At 31.8% G+C, this 13,749-nt stretch overlaps 1 protein-coding gene across 1 annotated transcript in view; it reads right to left on the bottom strand.

Moving 5' to 3' along the window:
* Nucleotides 1–1,514: 1,514 nt before the first annotated feature.
* The window catches only part of CHIC2 (cysteine rich hydrophobic domain 2), a 47,455-nt gene continuing 35,220 nt past the window's right edge, over nucleotides 1,515–13,749 (bottom strand). Inside the window, exons 4-6 of the mRNA XM_082838239.1 lie at nucleotides 6,337–6,393; nucleotides 6,111–6,170; nucleotides 1,515–2,930 (exon numbers count right to left, since the gene is read on the bottom strand). Of these exons, the coding sequence (XP_082694365.1) occupies nucleotides 2,880–2,930; nucleotides 6,111–6,170; nucleotides 6,337–6,393 (168 nt within the window). The 3' untranslated portion in view covers nucleotides 1,515–2,879. The remainder of the gene's footprint in view (nucleotides 2,931–6,110; nucleotides 6,171–6,336; nucleotides 6,394–13,749) is intronic.

Consider the following 13,749-nt stretch of genomic DNA (forward strand, 5'->3'; position numbering starts at 1 on the left):
TCTCTACATACAACACTGAAAATACAACCATGGAGAAAGTTGTTACAAAACTAGTTCTCTAGTAAGAAAAGGATATCATTGTTTACTAGTATTCAAGCTTGAACACTTGTTGATTTCAGGCCAAAATTACATGTTTATATTTTAAATGGATGAAACCTAGTCATTAAAAAGTCTTAAAAAGTCATCTGATGACCATTTGATATAGGTGAAGTTGTGAGAGAGGGGCGTATATACCTTAAAAGCTAAATGTGTCACTTCAGTTTTACTGTAGTCATTAGGTTTTGGACTACATATTTTAACTTAGGTATATAAAAGTCATGTACTAAAATATAATAAAGTTTGCAAAGTACATTATTTGATAAAGGAATGTTTCTACAAAGGGATACTGGACTAATTGTAAAATGCCAGTAATATATGAACAAAGATCATAAGTAAAATCTAAACATTAGATTTTCTGCTAATACCTTTCCTTGGCCAGTTTTACAAGTACTATGGTTCATGTCTCACAAACTTTAAGTCAGAAAACAGACAGTAAAGATCATCATTTAAAACACTTTCTTTGGACTAATGTTCATATAACACAGGCATCTCTGACATTCCTAATTTCCAGTAACATGGGCACTTAAATTCATGATTCAAGAAAAGGTAAACCAGAGGGCTTACACTGGGGGGTACTAATGAAAACCCAAGTGTGAAAATCTAACTCCTCAAAGCATCACTGGCTTATGGTAATGCCACATACTAAGCATTGACAGCTCTTTTCTATATATTCATTAGAAGCATGAGTGCCCATTTCTAGGGAATCCTTAAGCAACTGACATGTTGATACTTCTCAATAAAATTAGGAAAGTTTTAAAAAATCCTATACTTAACATCATCAAGTATGAAAACTATCTTACTGTTAACAATATTCTTATGGGAATATAATAATGTCAAAATTACAATTTATAGAAGAATAATAGGAGAAAAAATTATGCCTAAATAGGTATAGTTCTTCCTATAAAGCTGATTAATATGGTGCTTTACAAATTTACAAAATTTTAGATTTGGAAAACTGTGTTGCATAGTCTACACAGTCATCATATTTTTCTGTTCTTTCGGAATCCTGAGGCAGAATTAGCATTCTCCATACAATAATCTGTCACAGGGAAACCAAAGAGGAATACTAGAGTTTCCGAACAGCATTACCTTTTAATCTGCACTACTTTAAGGTGACAGGACACACCCAAGACACAAGGTAAATAAAGTGAGAAGTGTATGAATCCTTTGTACTTTGAGCTTTTCATAGGAAAAGTGTTATATAAATTCAAGTTGGTGTTTTGGGAGGCAAAGGAAACAAATAAATCTCAGACCAAAAAAAAAAAAAAATTCCTAGTTTTTAAGACAGTTCCTAATGTCCAATATAGGATATAAGATACTGGCATTCAACTATCCAAATTTACATAGAATAATAGTACTTTGGAGAAATATAAATGAATACTTTTTAAAAATACAGGTATATAAATTAATGAAACTGGTATTTAAAAGATTTAATACAAGGAAAAAAAGTATTATATAGTGGTACCAATTCTTAATACAAATTAAGCATAGTTTATATAATTTCAAAAGTTATTCACATTATTGCTAGATACCACAGTTGTACGGAACAAGTTCTTGACACACACAAAATCTGTATAATTTCAGGTTTATAAAAACAAAAATTTATACATAGGCCATTTAGAAATTTAGAAAGTTTTAAAATGCATGGAGATATGTACAACCAAAAGGAGAAAAAAATGTATGTCTGTACATATTTGAAAGAAACAAACTGATCTGACTCAAACTTGTATGTCACACTCCCAATCAAAAAAGTATACATAACTGGACTGAAAGCAAACTAGTGGACTAAAACGGTACTAAATATGCCCTTCATTTCTTAGTAATAATCTGTTTTAAATATTAATGGGGTATTAAACACCAGCTTACTTTAATTCTACAACTTTTGCTTTCTTTCAAAAACTTTTCAGAAACACATATCCATTCTACAACTGTGTTAGACTGGGACAAATATTTTCCTTAGAAATTTTTTAAAGGAGTATTTCTATACTTTTGTATACAAGATTTGATAAACAATAAAAAATAACCCAAATAAGGCCATTATTAATATCATCTTGATCAAAAATATACAGATTGTAATGCTACTATATTTTGTGATCCTGAGCTCTAGTAACCATTAGATGCATGCATACCATTCAGGGATTTGTCTATTCTAATGAAAATAATTTAATCCTGCCTTACTACTTTTGAAGACAGAAATACCTTCAAAACTTTTTGATACGTCTTCATAATGTTACAGATATTTCTGCTGTAAACAGAGCATTAGGAATTGTATGAGAAAATATGTTAGGGTTCAAAAAGCTATGAAAGAAAATTTACTATTTTAAAATAATGACAATAAATTTAAAAAGCAAGAAAAATAATACAAAGAGGGTGCTTGCTAGAACAGATAAGTAGAGCCTTACAAAGGTCTTTTTCTATATTAAGGAATTAATAAATAAAGGACTGTGTGTACCTTGGTGGTAAAATAAAAAAGGCTGGCCACTTTTTATGCTAAGTTCAAATGTATTTTTTTGATAATACAAAAAAGTAATCCTTGAAAATCAGAATACATAACATAAAAGAGCACAATAACTTAAGTATTAAACATCTGTATGAAATAACTGTTGCAAAGTCTGACAAAAATGCACACTTAGAACATGCGGTTATTTAAAAAAACAAAAACGGAAAAAAACACCACACGATTCTGTAGAACCAATGTTATGTCACCACCAGGAGAGCACCAAGCAAGGCACCATTGGAAAGACAACATACTTGGAAAGTCTCTATAAATAAAGTAAATGCTAATCTGGTCGAAAAATCGGTGTCTTTGGTAAAAATTCTATGAGGATGACCTGTAGAAGGAGAAAAAAAAGTTTTAAAAAGATTTAAAAAAAATTTTATCTTAAAAAAAACTTCAGTTATATTCCATCACTTAAAATGATTTTGATAGTGCCTCTGACAGACAGAAGGAGAGTGCATGCATGAATGAATGAGAAAAGGAAGCTACCATTTACTGAGAACTAACTACATACCAAGTGTTTCACACTATATGGATCTATTTAATCCCAACAATTTTCTGTGAGGCAAGTATTGTCATACTCATTTTATAGATGAGAAAACTGATGATCCGAGAAGTGTAACACCATGGATTGTGGAGTCAGTATTTGAACAAAGGACTGTCTTAACTCCAAAGCCTTGCCCTTTCTACTGCCCTATGGTGGCTGTGGCTGACCCAATATTCACTTCCTCTGGCTTCCTCCCTTTTACCTAGAGTTGTTCTCATTTTATTGTACCAGGATATGTGATCTCTAGAAAAAGAGTTGGTCGTCTTTCTCTTAATTTTTTAAAAACGGTCTTTTCTTTTTAGGTTAGCAAAATTAAAGGTTAAAATTTGTTCCAAAAGACTTTTTACAAGAAAACTAAAGGAAAATCAACAAATACAAAACACAGTAACACAGAAAGACACAAGTTGACCACAGTTGATTTTTATTCTAAACTTGGAACTGTCTTAAATTACAATCAATTCTTCCTCTTGTTCCAACTCTATATGGAATAGATGCTAAATGATGAACTCCTCACTCTTTTTCAGAAACTGTGTCTTGATATGACCTCCAGGTTTGGATACTCTTCTACATTTAGCCATCTGGGCCAGAAACCTTCATTTTCACTCTTCAGTTCTGGCTTTTGATCTGTCTCAATAAAGAAGGTATTTCTATACGTGGCTCCAAAACATTCCTCTCCTAGTTGACTTATCCTTAGGTGCCCCCTGGGCCACTCTCCTGACCTGTTATTTGCCTACAAAATGTTTATTAGCTTCCTATCCAGCTTCTTTATTTAAGCTAGATTCCTCTGTTTCTCAGTTTCCTCATCTATAAAATAAAGGGATTGGAGAGATGACAAGATTCTTTGTAGCTCTAAAATTTGATGATTAAATTACATTTTACAGTATATACTACATAATGAATAATAAAAGCTATCTTTGACTATACTTGAATTATTACTAGTTTTTAAAGAATATATCTTACAAACTTTTCCCTTCAGAAGCCACACATAAAAATTAACCACTCGTCTCATTTCTTCTAGATCATACTGCTCTGCCATATCTCAATAAAAAAAAGTTGGTACAAGTTGGTATTTTTCATAGATTTACTCCAATATTCAAAATATAATCGAGGAGAATTACTTCCCTTTAACTAACAAATGAAATTTCTGTAAGTTAAATAAAATCTGAGGTCAAATAGATATATATGGTAGATTATTTACTATCTTAACTTTTCAAAACTATTTTTAGGGGGTTTTTTAAATTATGTTTTTCCCCCATTCAACTATCACAAACATATACATATACATACACACACACGCTCTCTCTCTCCAAGAAAACTTAGAAAAATACATTTTTTAAGCAATTTTTTTTAAACTGCTCTTCTTAGTAGAGTGTTTATCTAAAAATTTATGATAATTAAAGGGAACTATTTTACAAACACAGCACATAAGTTCAGAATGTTTTGGAAGGTTAAATTAAATTATTTTGTTTTAATTAATAATAGAACATCATAAAAATAAACATGAATATAATATGCATATTTTATGAATGAATGACATTCTTATAGTTCTATCCTGAAATAACAGTATTGGGAATAACTTTTATGTTTTGCTTTCCAAAGTAAATTTAGAAATGTGCAAAATAAATAAATAAATAAAAAGCTCCATTTTAAGCTTAGTGTTTGGGTTTATAAATATAGCAAATATTCTTTTCACAAAATCCTTTAAATCTCTTACATATCCATCCCTCCTCACAAAATACATAAACTCTCTCACCATCTATGATGAAAATATAAGACTAGCATATTCATAGGTCAATCTCAAAACAAGTTATTTGAATGTGCTTTTATTATTATAAAGAAGTATCAAGTGTCTTTTTATCATCATAAATTAACATGCTTAATAGATAATGATAAAATCTACATTATTTGGTTCACTGAATAGAGATATTCTATGAAAGAAGAGACATTTTAAAGATATCTTTTATGTTCAAGGCTAGAAATGGGATTTGATTGTGCTAATGAAAGAGAAAATGCTACAGAGAAAAAAATTTTATGATAATTTCCAACTATTTCCAGTATCTAAGCACTATTTTCATCAATCTTTTATACACACACACACACACACACACACACACACACACACACACACATAAAACCTATGATGTCTATACTGTTTCAAAGAATAGACAAAATTTGTCAGAAATGATGTGTCAGATAGTTAACTCTTCCTCAGATCTTTTTATTTTTGTATATTACCTTTCCATATTTAAAATAAAACACCCAAGCTCGAGGGAGAATAAAGATTCATAATTTTCTATAGTATTCTGAACTTTTCAAAAGGAGAAAAACTGTTCAAGTAAATCAAGAAGTCAGTAAATTAAATCCCATTCTAAGCTCTAAAATTCATTGTATATACATGCCCATTAGACATCGTTTAAAGAATAAACACAGGATGAGCAACATCTCATCTCCTGTTTACTTTTAAGATAATTTTTACAAAATAATATTCCAATAACACTTTAAAAGACTCTTTAAAGGCCACTGAGGTATGGGCAGTTAAAATCTATAAAGGCTAAAGGTTTCTTAAGCTCCAGCGGCTTGACTGAAAGGTTTTCTTCCATACTTGGAAATCTGATTAGCATTATATAAAAAAGCCATATCTGACTTGCTGCGTAACCAAAGTTGTGGTTATTCTTTATACAGCATCTAAAATTTCACACTCCATCAACACATGTTCAGCCTATTTTATCTTGGCAATTAATTTATTATTTTTCAGAACACAGTGAAGCCTTGTTTTCAAGTCATTCATAACTTTATAAATCAGTCTTGCACATGAAACCATGCATCTGTGAACCGTAGAAAATCCTTGCACTCAGGAGATTAAGCTCCTGACACCTTTGCTGATTAATAATCATGGAAAGAATAAGATCAGAAGCAAAATAAATGATCATTTAATAGAGAAACTCACAAAACAGCCCTTTAACTTACATATTCCATCATGTTATTCGTTTCACATTTCCTTTTGCTCAGTCTCCAGTGCAAGCACAGCTAGACAAGAAGGAGAGTAAAAGAAGAAAAATGAGCTCTATTTTATTGCAGCACACAGACTAACCCATTTGTCCACCTTTCATATTTTTAGTTCAACAAAAGCATCTGTTTCCATACTGTGCAATTCAGACCCCAACGGTACGAAGCTGCTCCCTGTGGTACTCACCTTGTGGTATAACCTATTGTTTTCCCATTCTAATAACTTCTCAATCGATCTTCGTGTCTGGAAGACAAATGAGAAAAAAGTTTACTCTTGACTGGTTTTAGAAAAACTTTGTTTTGCAGCTGCTTTTTGTGTGAAAAGGAAAGAGGTATAAGACAGTGACTGAGTATAGGGTGGTCTATAACACTATCAATATTTAAGCACTAAATTGTAGCCTGAACAGAAATAGTACTTTGTTTTGATAAAGATATGGTTTTGTTTTTTGGCATTGTATTTTTTAACTGTTTCGAACTTACTAGCCTCTGATTAAAACTATCAAAGTCTAAACAGCTAATGTTATCTACCAAATGACACAAATTTAAATCCCCATTTCTTTCAAAAATATTGTAATACTTAAGTAGTAAAACAAGAATACCTTAATATATATATATTTTAAAACAAAGGTTATTTACACATTAGTTAACGAAATGAAAAGGGCCTTTATAGTAAATTTAAAAAGGAAATAATTAAAGGTTAATAAAAAAATCAATTTGCTAACAAATCAAACTAATTTTTACCTCATACTTAAAAATAATGGCCAAATTTAAGAGCTAGTTTATTATTCCACAGATAAAGATTTTCCAACAGAGGCAAAACTGCATTTAAACCAATCATTTTTGTTGGTTTTCAAACAAAACTGGTTTTACTTGAAAATCAAACTATTCAATACTACTGTTAAAGGAATCAACTAAGAAATTTATATTTAAGATCACTTGATTTTTGCAATATATACTATGCAGCATGAAATGTTTCTTGCTTGGGAGGAATAAAGGGGAGGATAATTCATGGTGCCAGGTGTTAGGATGAGACTGACACAGATGCAGGTGCAAACAGGACAGTGTTGCCACAAGCAGCAACTGCAACTTGCTGCAGCTGCAGCTTCATTCAGTCTCCAATCATTTTTGTTGGTTTTCAAACAAAATTGGTTTTATTTGAAAATCAAACTCTTTATTCAATACTACTGTAAAAGGAATCAACTAAGAAATTTATATTTAAGATCACTTGACTTTTGCAATATATACTATGCAGCATGAAATGTTTCTTGCTTAGGAGGAAAAAAGAGGAGGATAATTCATGGTGCCAGGTGTTAGGATGAGACTGACACAGCTGCAGGTGCAAACAGGACAGTGTTGCCACAAGAAGCAACTGCAACTTGCTGCAGCTGCAGCTTCCTTGCAAGGAAAGGAAAAAAGCATACAGCTCCATTAATGTGGCACAACTAAATAAGTACTAATCATCAAATACGAAAATCTTCATGTCAAACAAGGATGAGCTAGGTGAAAAACTGTTAGGATCAAGCTGGTTTTGAATGTTACATAATAAAATGTTTAATATTTATTTAAAGTACCTACTATAATCTAGTTACCATATTACCTCTTAGCATGTTAAACATGCTAAAGACACACCACAGTCACAGAGGTGCCAATTATAATTCATAACTACTACTTACTGCCTTACATTTTCTAAGCTTATGTCATAAAAATCAGAAAATCAACTAACTCCCTGGATAATAATATGCCAATGACTAATTTATTACATTACTTTTTTTGAACAGTTTTTTGGCAAGAATTTTAAAGGAAAAAAGTGCCCTTGTTAACAATGATCAGCAAACCTCACTTGTTTCTTTGTAAAGATAGCCTTTTAGAGGCAGCTCTCCTTTTAAATGAAAATAGGGCAGCAGTTATGGTCACACTTTTTGTTAATTTAGTTGCCAGTCAGCCCCAAATCAAAAGAAAATAAGGCTGCAGAGTGTAATTAACATTCAGTTCAGTCGTTTTGTCCCTTGTCTAGCCCCCAAGCTTTGTTAAAATTGCCATCTGAATGCTGAAGGCTGTAGGGAAATCGATTTGATTCTAATCGCACCATGAAAAGAACATGATCTAACTGCTTTCAGCCCTCCGTAAATCTGTACTAGGTCTTTAGCACAATGCAACTTCCAATTTAAAAAGCACTGAATGTCTCGTCAATGACTTTGTGAAGAAAAAAGAACAAGGAGCAGACATAAAAATTCCAATAGTTGTTTAAGCATTAAAGTTCATTTGCATCACAGCGAACCTGAAAAGGGCTGACCTCTCAAACCGCCTCTCAGGTCTATGAAGTTGTAGCCTTGACAAGCTCACATTGACAGAGCTCATTGACTCTGAAAGGCTACTCTATCAATGGTGAAAAATGGCAATAGGTTCTACTCTGAGCAGGCATCTGCCTGCCCACCCGCTGCTAAACCAATGGCAAAACCGATTCAAAACCTGAATCTACCTTGTAATCTTCCTTTCTAGGACCTTTTAATAATAGATTAAGATTACTATACAATTTGAGGTTTTACTTTTTACTGATGGTTTAAAAAGGGGGCAGGGGGTATGAAAGAAGTAAGGTGGGGAGAACAAGCTTTCCAAGTCTCTTGTTTCATATTAATGTATAAAAATTAAAAGGTTGACATTACAATCTGCAAATATTCATTACTCACAGAAAAAAGGGTAGTTACCACAATCATCGTTTCATCACAAATTTAAACCCATACTATATTATAACAAGAACAAATCTCATTATGAATGGATCTCATGGTGTATATGATACATACACACACACATAAATTTAGAAACTTAAATATTTACTTTAAATAAATCAACTACCAGTATTTGAATAAAAGGTAATTATAAAGTATGAACCTTAAATTCCAAAATATTCATGTAGGAATTCTGAATTTATCCTTTGCCTCTAACTGAAAGTTTAATGACAAGTTTTGATGATATAATAATTATATCTTACAATATTTAAGAATTCTAAACCAAACAAACGGTGGTATGCCATATTCTAAGTAAGCATCTAAATATAAAATATTTTTACACACTTCACAGTCTGGAGTAATAGCTGTGAATTAACACCATCTAATCTTGCTATAAGACTTCTTTCCTGCTTGACAGGTGAAAAAAAAAGCACTTGCACGTGCAGCTTAATTAATCATTGCACTTGACATCTCAATGATTTACAGTGAGGAGCAGGTGAGAACATACAAAACCAGAAAGGAACCCTTCATCTGAGTGGAACATTTCTAGCACACTAAGGTGACAAGTATATAGATTGTAACAGTCATTAAAAAAAAAAAAAAGAAAGAAAAGAAAGAAAGAAAAGAAACTGTGCCACAAATTATTTGTTAGTAACAACAAAAGCTCAAATTAAATGGAGAAAAAAAAAGCTTTAACTACTGAGAATGTTTAATACTTTGCAATTATTTTAGTTAACAAAATCAAAATATATTTTCACAATTAAATACAATACCAATTTGGCAGATATTGAAAAAAATATGACACTTCAGCATTTATAAAAGCTATTTAAAGCCTTTAAACATGAAAAGAAAGTACCTTATTATTGCAGTAATCTAGAAGTAAAAGTTAAGAGTTTATGTCCACAGGGTTGTCAGCTATTTCTAATGAAATATAAGATTTAACATTGCCAAACTCTGTGATTACTACTCGACAAACAAACTTAACCATATAAATATCTGTCCTTGATTTTTAAAAGTTTGTATCGATCACCAAATTCAACATAAATTAAAGCAAACTAATATGCATCAGAAAAAAAAACAATATGTGTAAGTCTGTCAACATGAAGTACCAAAAACATATATCATCTTTCGGTATTCTAGGCCAGTGGATCTAAAAATAAGTCATCTTAATTTTCTTAAAAGAATTTGGTGCTTGTGAAAAGCACCAGACTGACAGTCATGGGAACTAAAAATCTTCTATTTAACTGAAAGAACAGGGGAAAGGGCAGTGCAGGCTTCAGTGCAAGCTTCCCTACAGTGGGCCTTAATCCTTTTCAGTGCTCACACCCTGGGGGCGAGAGGACAGGTTAGTGGTTCTTAACCAATGAATCCTCAGTCCTTCTGCATAAGATGATCAATAAGAAATCTAATTTTATCATGGATTCTTATCCTTAATTAAAAGGACCAAGACCATCAACTCATACCATGTAATCAAAACAAGTTTTTTATGAGAATAACATCATGTCAGCTAACCTGGTTGGGAAAAGGACTGCTCCAAGCATCTGGACTCCTACCCATCTCCCTCATCACAGAGCTCTCACTTTAACTTTTTTTTTTAACACATTTCCTCATTTCAGCACCTTGCTAATTTTATTTTTCTCACTGGTGAACTAGTTCTAATATAGCTGTTCAGCAATGTTAAAGTAAAAAATAATAGAGGTTTAAAAACATCATTACAATTATAAATAGACTTATTTATTAAATAGACTCAACTTGAGTAGTAAGTAGTAATAACAGGAGGATAGAAATTTTGGCTTCTACTCCTTTGGTTCCTTTACATTTTTGGCAGAATTGTGGAAATAAGTCAAAACATGCCAACTGCAAAAGAGGTAAAATAGCCTGGATAATTCACATAAAAGGCTAATTAAATAATGATTAATCAACAATTAATATTAGGTATGATACAGCCCTATCAATTTCCAAAGAAGCATCTAGAGTAAGCTTACAATAGAAAAATACATATGAAACACCTAGATAAAGTTACGTTACTGCAATTGAAAATCAGGATTTCCTGAAAATTCAAATTTGACTTATTATTAGAAGAAACATTTTTGTAATTTTTTTCTAATATCATACTTTCTAAGGAATATGTTATTTATTCCCTATAAACAAATTATGTGCCACTAGATATAAATAAGTCTTTCAGGACAGCAAGAAATCATTTAGCAAATCTTCAATGTATTACTTCTCTACTTTGTTACCATTATTACTTAACAGCATACTCATTACCAACGATTCATTTACTCACAATCAATTGTTTGAAAAAACGGTTTTTCAAAGAAGTAGTTTTCTAGAACTTGCTAATAAAATCAATAGAAATTTCATAGATTTTAAAGTACTTAAAACCAAAGGAAAAACGTTTAATGTGGAAGCTGTAACAAAATTTCTCTGAATTTTTCTCAAAGAAATGACATTCTTATCAGTCTTTAGAACATAAGATGCTAAGATATGTTAACAAAATGTATAAATAGGGTAGCTCACTAAAAACTATTTGTAAAAGTTCAACTACTTAAAATTAAAGCTTATTTGAACAGGATTTATTCATAACATCACAATGTTCAATGTCTTATTTAAAACAAGTTTTAGTTTTAAACTCCTAAGTTTATAATGCATTAATTAAGCTTTAGCTAGAATAATGCTTTGAATGTATTCATAATTTTTTAAACTTTTAAGTATTTTCAAATAAAAACTATACTTATCTTTTGACATCTGTGCAAATTCAAATCATTAAAATAAGTGAAACAAAAATGTTCTTAGTTATAAGTCATTAGAAAGAAACCATACAAAATTTTAAATAATTATTTTAACAAGAGAAAATTACTTGATTCACCTCTGTCTGTTCTGGATTAATATAAATCTTATACTGCAGTTATGTGCAGAAAATTAAATGGCATATCTCAGTATTATGATACATGAAAACTGTATAGTCACCAAAAGACAAACTAGAATATGATTAGATTCCTCAAAAGGATTTTTAAACAAATTCCCTTCCTGTACTTAAAGGCCGCTTTTAAAAATTTTATGTGAATATTAACTTTTAAGTAACCTAGATAAACTAAATATCCACTAAAGTATATTCAGAACAATCCTTTTCATACTGTTTGTTAAAAGTACTATTTTTAGATGAAGATAAACTAAACAACTGCAAATATTTTGTGTATCAAAAGTGCCCTTTTAACTTAGTACTGAGCAGTGACTTACAGGTACTAATCTTAAACAAGGTATGCTTAAATACAATTTAATCAAGAGTATATGACTAGGGCTTCCCTGGTGGCGCAGTGGTTAAGAATCCACCTGCCAATGCTGGGGACACGGGTTCGAGCCCTGGTCCGGGAAGATCCCACATGCCTCGGAGCAACTAAGTCCACATGCCTTGGAGCAACTAAGCCCGTGCACCACAACTACCGAGACTGCGCTCCAGAGCCCGCAAGCCACAACTACTGAAGCCCGAGAGCCTACAGCCCGTGCTCCACAACAAGAGAAGCCACCGCAGTGAGAAGCCCTCACACCCCAATGAAGAGTAGTCCCCACTCGCCGCAACTAGAGAAAGCCCGTATGCAGCAAGAAGACCCAACACAGCCAAAAATAAATAAATAAATAAATTTATATTAAAAAAAAAAGAGTGTATGACTAGGCTTGTGGTTCTTAAATTTTTAAGGTTACTCTGACTACCTTGTGAATGATGAAAAAAGCATTTATGCACCAATATGTAAAATGTTGCACACAATTTTAAGGGGTTATCCACAAACCTCTGATAACTTTTCAGAAAATACTGATAACATATCAAAAAACTAAAACTGAGCTTCAATTGACAGCAGAAAATTAGAAAAATTATTCATAAGACAAATGAATTTCACTAAGCTAATAGAGTCAAATGTATTACTATCAGGGATTTTTAAAATCTATATAACTACACAAGGAAGAATCACTGGCTAGAACCAACAGGTGGGGTTAAAAAAAAATCACTGCTGATTAATTATAATGGACAACTGGAGAAACAGAAACAAAAAGGAGTAAGGAATAGTATTTGTTGATCCTCACTTTGGATGTGACCCCATGCCATGTGTCTTCCCTTTGTTACCTTATTTAATCTTCACAATAAACCTAGAAGGCAGCTTGTATAACTTTTATTTTACATATGAAAACTGTGTCTTAGTGGGGTTAAGAAACTTAAAGCTACACTAGGAAATGGTGGAGCTGCGATTTGAAACCGGGATTGTATGGCTTTCAACATCATGCTCTCTCCATTATTCAACGAACTATGAATTTGTAAAGAATTTGTAACTTGTTGAATAACACGTCTATGACACGCAAGGTATCTTAAGCCACTAACTAGGCTATCGGCCTTGAACAGCCAACCTAATCTAAAACTAAATTTTCTCCAGCTCTAAGGTCTAGAAGTACTCATTCTACTTTATTCTTAAGTCTCAATGAGATTTATCCAAAATGTATTTTGTTTTTGTTTATATCTTGCTTTGTGCAACAAAACATGAATTGAGGTATATTATTATTTTATAGATTAAGTACACAGGCTTAAAGAAGTTAAATAGTTTGCCCAAGGTCACACAACCAGTAAGGGTAATGACAGGATTCAAACTCAGATCTCTAAACTTTAAACCCAACATTCTTTTTACTTGGGATCAGCAAGCATAACTATTTTTACTTACAACTGAATTAAGAGACATCAATTTATAAATCCTCCCAATCAAGGCACAAACATAAAATGAATACAATGTCCTTAAAATACGATTTCTTCAATTCCAAACACGAAGAAATTTCAAACAAAATGTTAAAAAACAAGAGAGTGATAATCACACCATTCTTTCCTTCCCAAC

Source organism: Leucopleurus acutus, assembly GCF_964270905.1.
Source record: "Leucopleurus acutus genome assembly, chromosome: 4".
NCBI lineage: Eukaryota > Metazoa > Chordata > Mammalia > Artiodactyla > Delphinidae > Leucopleurus > Leucopleurus acutus.